The sequence below is a fragment of the Silurus meridionalis genome, chromosome 12, assembly GCF_014805685.1.
Source record: "Silurus meridionalis isolate SWU-2019-XX chromosome 12, ASM1480568v1, whole genome shotgun sequence".
Lineage (NCBI taxonomy): Eukaryota > Metazoa > Chordata > Actinopteri > Siluriformes > Siluridae > Silurus > Silurus meridionalis.
In genome coordinates this window covers 23,953,612-23,962,136 of record NC_060895.1, presented here as the reverse complement: position 1 = coordinate 23,962,136, position 8,525 = coordinate 23,953,612, and the positions used below count along the sequence as shown (strand labels likewise).

At 39.7% G+C, this 8,525-nt stretch overlaps 1 protein-coding gene across 1 annotated transcript; it reads left to right on the top strand.

Moving 5' to 3' along the window:
- samsn1a (SAM domain, SH3 domain and nuclear localisation signals 1a) lies at window positions 1-5,475 on the top strand. Its single transcript, XM_046862389.1, has 8 exons — window positions 1-210; window positions 966-1,046; window positions 1,245-1,367; window positions 2,783-2,900; window positions 3,225-3,376; window positions 3,467-3,706; window positions 4,715-4,865; window positions 5,099-5,475. Exons 1-8 carry the CDS (start codon window positions 154-156, stop codon window positions 5,233-5,235), a joined length of 1,059 nt encoding a protein of 352 aa, XP_046718345.1. The 5' UTR covers window positions 1-153; the 3' UTR covers window positions 5,236-5,475.
- The last annotated feature ends 3,050 nt before the right edge of the window (window positions 5,476-8,525 follow it).

Here is an 8,525-nt window from a genome sequence, read left to right as displayed (position 1 = left end):
CCATATCCTGTGTGATCTGAGGAAGTCAAAACGCAAGACTCATCTGAAGAACCTCTGCAGTTAGCAGTTTAGATTCAGAGGTCAAGCATACGAGCTGGGATTCGAAAAATAATACAATAAATATCAAAGGGTTTTAAAAAATAAAGTAAGGCAATGCTTCAAAGGGCAAATTCAAACGCATCCGATAAACCCAAACACATCAAACCGAAGGTAAGGAGTTTTTAAACTTTGGTGTTATTGAATGTATTGTACTATAATATGTTTTACTATAAAGCGTTGAGTGTTGAAGCTTTTAGATGATTAAATGAGTTTTGGGCAGAAACGTAAGGAGAAGTGACGATCCTTTATTGAGAGATCGTGAGGATTTATAATGAAATCTTTGTGATTTTATTACAAAACCTGACAGTACACTTTATCAACCAATTACAAATCAGTAAATAGTGATTGTAGGATTCCAAGTATTTATTTATTTTTTTAATAAATGAATAAACTAGGCATTTTAAATTAGACAAAGTGTCTTCTGTCCCGGATGGACAAACAAAAATGAGAAATCGAGTGTAAACTGGTCCACAGTTAATGTGGTTGATAAATCAGGCAGCATAAGAGGTTAAATGATTTATTTATGTTTTTGTTTGCATATGTGAATAATTACTGTAGCGTATGACTTGTAAAATGACAGATTTTTAAACAATAAAAAAAAAAAACACACTGAAAACAGTACAGCTTGAGAAACGGGTGCACTTTTTTTTTTTTTTTTTTGCTGATGTGGTCATAATGGTGTTGGGAAGGCGTGCACTTGACTTCTAATAATTATCTTTTTGGTTTAAGAATATATATATATATATATATATATATATATATATATATATATATATATATATATATATATATATATATATATATATATATGATGCTCTAACCCCTAATTATAATAAAATATTGCCCCTGAATCCCCCCTTGTTCAGAGATCCACCAGTTTCGGAAAGTTTGACAACTTCCGGCGTCCGCCCTCACCTTCCAAGCTTGAGGAAGATGGAACAACTCTGGTATGAAATTTTATGATTTACACTTTGATAAATAAATCAATCAAATCCCCACCTCCCTGTGCTACCAGGGGTAACTCTAGGGCATTTCTACACTGTGTATGATTGAATGGGATGTTGCTCTGTGCTTACTCAGCACTTGGCAGAAGATCTAGACTTGATATAGATGTCAATATTCCTTATGCTGTGTGTTTGATGCAGGCTGAGGGGGAGTCAGGAGTGAAGAGAAAAGACAAGCATCAGAGTTTGGGGTCGAAGATGAAGGCAATCGCACTGACTATGAGGATGGGAAAGAGACACATCAAGTCCTGTTCTGAGGATGCGGTGAGTCACTGAGAACTCGCATGTGAGCTTCCCAACAGTGTGTGTGACCTTTCCTATGATGTCAGAGGACACGTTTCACTTCCTGAGTCTTGAAATATAATTCTGTGAAATCCGACAATTGCGCAGACTCGGGCGATGTAATTAAAACGGGAATGTAGTCAGTGGGATCATTTTATTACACCATGAAGTCAACCGTGACTGTATTTTATGGTTTTTGAGAGACACGTACATATTCCTTTCGTTTATATGCAACTTGGTACTTTAGTGGTATGAACAAATATATATATTTACACAGCTTTACAAACACTCATCACTTTGGTCCTCCAAACTTTGCTGTGCCTCTTGTAAAACTCTCCACAGATGTTCTTCACTGGTTGAAGATTTCTTTCTTTCTTGTGATGCAGTTAATCTCAGAGCAGTTCAGTAGGATTGAGGTGTGGTGACTGTGCAGCTCGTTCCATAATAGATAAATAAGACTTACAGAACGTGCACTTCTGATCATCGTCTTGTTGTCGCGTCTGATGAGACGCAGTCCAGACGGAACTGTATGGTGTTGAAGTGTGGAACGGGAGCCATGTTGGTTTGGAACCTTCACTGCTCCAAAACAACCCCAAACCATTAATCTTCCACCTCCATGTGTGAGTGTGGGGGTGAGGGTGAGGGAGTCTGATCACATCTTCTCTCCGGTTCTTCTTCTTACACAAGTTCTTCTGGTAGACACACAAATGTCCTGTTTGGACTCCACAGAACTTTCTTCCACTCATTCACTGTCCAATTCATGTGTATTTTTAACTTTTACCGAGTTTGTTGAATAGAAACAAAAGGTACATGCACATGTCTCAAAAACCATAAAAGACTCCACACTTTGCACAGGGGGTGTGTATTATGGTGTATTCATTAATTACAATTTAATTGAAAAGGCAAAAATGGAAACCCTCTAAGATCTTATGAAAATAAACATATATATAATTTAGTTGATTAATTGGTAGTTTGGAAACGTTGGGATTTCTGATCGAAAGGTTATGAGTTTAAATCCCAGCATCACCAAGCTGCCACTGTTGGGCCCCTGGGCTAGGCCCTTAACTGCTCAGGTGTATGAATAATATAACTTTAAACTGCTTGCGTTAAGGCTGTGCCAAATGAAATAAATGTAAATAAAATGTTTGTATTTATTTATTATATCTACTGATTTTATTATAATAATAATATTAATAATAAAAATAATAAAAACCGAACATGCATAAACAAATGAATTCATTTATTGGTTGATTAATGTACAATGTACATTGGTTGATTAATGGTTGATTTATGAGACTATTTTTCTTCCTATTATATTGTAAATAATTGATTGATTTATTGATTGATTAATTGATTTATCCTTTTAAAATTAAGTTTGCTGTCACTGACTGTTGCAGGGTGACGACACAGACGGAGAACCAGAAGGGGGTCCAGGAAGCAGCTCTCATTTGGAAAAAACCCCAAACCACTCGAGTAACTCTTTAGAAAGTCTCTCCAGTGGACAGAGTTCTTCCAGTAAGAAGAAAACATCAAACAAAATCACTGATGCTTACTTGTTTTTTTCTTGTTTTCTCACGATTTCGAGATGTTTTGTCATGATCATGACTTTATTGTCCCGTGATTTCGACATTTGAGATTTAATCTAGAGGCATCATGGATAATAACCATTTGTGGCAGCTGGAGCATCCATGAAAAATTAAGTCGTGATCACAAGAAAACAAGAAAGAAACACATTATAATGCAGGTCATCAGAGAAGCCTCTAATGACTTCTGTAGATCAAGACCAAACTGATTGAATGAACAAATTGCTCATCCTGTCATTCTGCCTTCTTGTCTCAGGTGCCGTGACTGGCAGCTTGGACGTGTCAGTTAACCGAGACAGCCTGAGGATAGATGAGGACGTGTCCTACACAGGGCCGTTTTGTGGACGAGCCCGAGTGCACACAGACTTCCTCCCGAGTCCTTACGACACGGACTTGCTCAAGCTCAAGGTCAGCCCTCCATCTGCTTTATGCACGTGCATCTGACCCTGAAATGTTCATCTAAATACCTGACAGTAACCCACTTTACATTTCTCTCAGGTGGGCGATGTCATCGATATCATAAGCAAATCCCCGATGGGAATATGGACAGGAATGTTGAACAATAAAGTAGGAAATTTTAAGTTTATCTACGTCAATGTGCTGCTTGAAAAAGGACACGGAAAAGAGGACGATGAAGACAAGGAGGAGGAAGAGTCCCTCAAGATCAGGCCTCAGAGAACGTCCAAAAGATCTCGACCCAAAACACTGCAGGAGCTTCTACAGAGGCTGCATTTAGAGGTAAACCTCCCAGACAAGTGATACACACTGATTCCGGATTTCCGTTGTATTTAGTCGAAGCTGAATACAAAAATAAATAAATAATCAAATATTCTCAGCTACAGTACAATATATGGACAAAAGTTTGTGGACACCCGACCATAAGATCCGGATGCGCTTCTCTTTTTTTAAAATCCCATTCCACAGTGTCCAAGCTCCACTCTTCCGGAAAGATGTTCCACTAGATTTTGTGAGGATTTGTGTAAAGATTCATTCAGCCACAAGGCTGTTAGTAAAGTCAGGAGGTGAGAAGGTGAGAAAGACTGAGGTGCAGTCAGTGTTCACATTCATCCCAAAGGAGTTTAATAGGGTTTAGAGCTCTAAAGCAGGAGATCTTTCACATCTTCCAAACCATGTAAAGCAGATCTTCATGAACCTGGCTTTATGCACAGAAGCATTGTCATGCTGGAACAGGTTTGGGAATCCTAGTACAGCATCCAAAAATGTCCTGTATCATTTTGGATCTTCAACTTGGTGGTAACAGTTTGGGGAAGATCCACATATGACTGGAGAAGTCAGGTGTCCTAATCTTTAACAGATTATGGATTTTCGAAGCAGCTTTACAGAAATAAAGCAGTAATAAAAGAATGCATAAATTTGTTCCTTATAATTGCAAGTTTGTCTCTAACGATAAAGTGTTAATAATAATGCGTTTGTCATTAATAATACAATTCATGCAAATCATAGTAGATTAATATAGAAGATTATTTAGCCATTTTAAAAACCAATCAGAATCTTGCATTTAGCAGAGCTGTTTTTTTTTTTTTTATTCATAATAATAATAAAAACAAACTGTCATAATGAAGAAATATATAACATATTTGCAAATATTACACACTCAACACCAGTCACATTTTTGTTAAATTCAATGGCACGTTTTAAGAAGGTCTTATTTTAGGCCTCGATCTTTACCAACATTTATGTTACCCAGACACATTTTTAAACTGTATACAACCCTGATCCCTGCAGGAATACGCCTCAACATTGCTCTTGAACGGCTACCAGTCTGTGGACGACCTGAAGCACTTGAAAGAAAAGCATTTGATTGAGCTGGACATCACGGATCCCGAGCACAGACGCAAACTACTGGCTGCTTCGGAGGTCATCTATGACATGGGCCGTGAGTACTGACGTGACTTTACTTAAAGAGTGATAAAAAAAAATTTGATATTGGAGCCTGAATCCAACTGAACTGATCTGAATAATAAGATAAATGATGTTGGTTAGATTTGCTTTGGAACTGACTTCTGTCCTGTCGTTTGGGTCCGAGCCATTCGTTCATGTTACTGAGATGTAATTACACAGCAGGAAAAAGATCTACACAGTCTAACCTCAATCTGCTCTGACCCACAGGGGGCGAGCTGGACGAGACGAAGAACGAGGAAGATGAAGATGAAGACGCGGAGGCGAGCGACTGCCCTCGAGATTCTGGCTGCTTCATCCCGAAGGATTGTTCAGACTCGAGCAGAGACGACGCTGACATTCACTAACTTCTCTTTTCTTTCTGAACTGAGCTACGAGGATCAACGCCTCCTCGAAAAATTCGAATATTTGCATTTGTCTGTTTCGTTTGTAGCACTAGGTCTGTAGTTTTTCTGCTGACTTGTATTTAAACATGACATCCTCTTTTTTTTTCTGTCGGTCTCTATGTAAATATAAACCTACTGTACATAAATACTCCTACTTTTTAATGTGTTGTAAGAGGTAATAAATTATTTGTTTGCACATTATTTGTTTGGTCTTTGGTCGCTTTTAGAGGCTGAATCTATTTTCCATTTATTAAAATAGCTATTTTTTCATTTGACATTTCTAATAATTTAGTATCTTAATAATGAAAAGAGACACTGGGAGTTGAGTGGGCATCAAGAAGTCAAGTAAAGAAGCTTTTATTGTCATTTTAACCATATATATATATATATATATATATATCTGACGCAGTTCACAGTGAAAGTGAGACAACGTTCCTCCAGAACCCTGGTGCTACATTAAACAACATAAAGCTACATTACAGAAAACAGAGCCTAGTAAGTGTCCTCGCCTTATAGAGTGCATCGTGTGCAACCTGGTGCAAACAGAGAGAGACAGACAGTGCAAAGACAACACAAGACAGTTTAGGACAAAAACAAGACCGTGTAAGACAAATACAAGACTGTATAGGACAAATACAAGACTGTGTAGGACAAATACAAGACTGTGTAGGACAAATACAAGACTGTGTAGGACAAATACAAGACTGTATAGGACAAATACAAGACTGTGTAGGACAAATACAAGGCTGTGTAGGACAAACACAAGGCCGTGTAAGACAACACAAGACCGTGCAGAACAACACAAGACCGTGTAGGACAAATACAAGACTGTGTAAGAGAAATACAAGACTGTGTAGGACAAATACACAAAACACAAAATAGCGCCACCAGTAACCCTGCTGTATATTACACAGTGCGGTGTGTGGCAGAAAACTGAGTACCGGAGTGAATCTTGTCATATAAACAAAAGGGTTTGTGCAAAAACAGCGTGTAAACAGTTTGTGAACCAGGTGAAGTTCTCCACCAGATGAACACCAGGGAATTTGGTGCTCTTGACGATCTCCATGGAGGATCCATTAATGATCAGTGGAGAATGGCTGCTCTGTCCCCTCCTAAAATCAACAACCATCTCTTTAGTTTGGTCAACATTTAGAGACAGGTGGTTGGCTCCACACCAGGCTGGTAACTGTTCCACCTCCTCTCTGTATGCTGACTCATCATTCTTGCTGATGAGACCCACCACGGTCGTATTATCGGCGAACTTGATGTGATTTGAGCTGTGCATTGCTACACAGTCGTGAGTCAGCAGAGTGAACAGCAGTGGACTGAGCACACAGCCCTGAGGGGCCCCAGTGCTCAGTGTGGTGGTGCTGGAGATTCTGTTCCCGATCTGGATTGACTGAGGTCTCCCAGTCACGAAGTCCAGGATCCAGTTACAGAGGGAGGTGTTCAGGCCCAGTAGGCTCAGCTTCTCGAACAGATGCTGAGGGATGATTTTGTTGACTGCGGAGCTGGAGTGCATGAACAGCATTCGTACATATGAGTTCTTTAGTCCAGGTGGGTGAGGGCCAGTCGTGGAGATGGCACTCGTCTGTGGAACAGTTTGGACAATACTTAAACTGCATGCGGTCCAGTGAGGGTGAAAGCTGTGTTTTGATGTGCCTCTCGAAGCACTTCATCATGATGAGAGCGACAGGATGATAGTCATTGAGGCAGCAGACTGTAGACTTCTTCGGCACGGGGACGGCGGTCGTCGTCTTTAAGCACGTAGGAACCACGGCGCTGCTCAGGAAAATGTTTAAGATATAGACATATATAAGGTAACATAAGATATAAGGTAAAGACATCCGCTAGCTGTTGTGCACATTCCCTGAGTACTCTGACAGGAATGTTCTCTGGTCCAGCAGACTTATATGGGTTAACTCTGCATAGAGTTTTCCTCACTTCAGCTGTGGTTAGACAGAGCACCTGTTTACTGGAATTAGGGGTGGTCTTGCTCGCCGCCATGTTGTTCTGCACCTCGAACCGGCTGTAGAAGTTGTTCAGCATCTGGGAAGGAGGCGTCACGGTCACAAGAGGGTGGAGTTGTCTTGTTGTAGTTTGTGATCGCCTGTATGCCCTGCCACATGCACATGTCTTGCTGTCTTGGCCGTGGGTTCACTTGGTGTGTGCGTGCTTCACGGGACTGTTTGGCTCTTGTGTTGTGTTCTCTTACTATTGAATTGCTATTACCATTTATGTTCACTAGGTGGTATATGCATGTTCATGGATGTAAAGCAGTGTCGTAGAAAAAGTGCTAATGTGAGTTTGAGAAGTATGGGGATACTAAGCTACAGCTTGTGTTCTACCTGCTGAATTTTTTAATCCTCCTTCAACATAACACCTTGCTGTCCTTAAGGCTGTCTTGTCCCCTGCTCTGAAGGGGAAGTCTCTGGATTTTAGCAGCACACACACCTACGGGTCATCCACGGCTTTTGTTTCGAGTGTGTGGTGATGGTCTTGTCTTAAAGATGGTCACGTCATCAATGCACTTGCCGATGTAGCTCGTCACTACTGTTGTTGTTGTGCTCCAAGTTGATGAAATCGCCGTTGGTTGCGGCCTCCCTAAACATGTGTCCAGTTGCCATTTAAGGAAAGGAGTCGGGGCCACACGGTCCAGTTGGGGGCATGGATAACTGTCACATATATGTCTCATATGGCAATTTTGTTCGATTTTTCTTAATATTTGTGTATAGAATAGTCATATTAATCTAGAAAATCTAAACATGATTCATTTATAAATCTAAACATTTTTTTATGAAACATTACCCAAAACATTTAAGGTTAAATAAAAAATAAATGTATTAATATTACATTGCTGTAGTAGCAGTAAATTGTTTGTAAATTGTTTTATTTTGATCATTAGTAATCATTTCTACCCTCTCCAATATGGCGGATGGTGTGACGTATTTCCAATATAGCGGAAGGTCTGACGGATTTCCAATATGGCGGACGATGTGACGCATTGGTATACGCGGCTAATTACCAATAAAACGTCATAGAAGGCATTATAAATTAATTAATCTACATACTTATTAACTTGCTAGCTTTCACTTTTGAATAACTCCATTAAAAAATAATAGTTTGTAAAAGCTCAACGCAGTTTTTTTAAACTTCCGGAAAAAGGTCCACGCGCATTGTGGGAAATGTCGTTTAAAAACACTTGATTCAACGTGTAAGAGTGGGAGAAAAAAACTACATTTCCCAAGAAC

Excerpts from the sequence above, each read along its gene's own strand:
- samsn1a (XM_046862389.1), top strand. The coding sequence starts at position 154 with ATGCTTCAAAGGGCAAATTCAAACGCATCCGATAAACCCAAACACATC. Across the intron at positions 3,377-3,466 it reads CGGACTTGCTCAAGCTCAAG|GTGGGCGATGTCATCGATAT; the intron begins GTCAGCCCTCCA and ends CATTTCTCTCAG. Across the intron at positions 4,866-5,098 it reads GGTCATCTATGACATGGGCC|GGGGCGAGCTGGACGAGACG; the intron begins GTGAGTACTGAC and ends TCTGACCCACAG.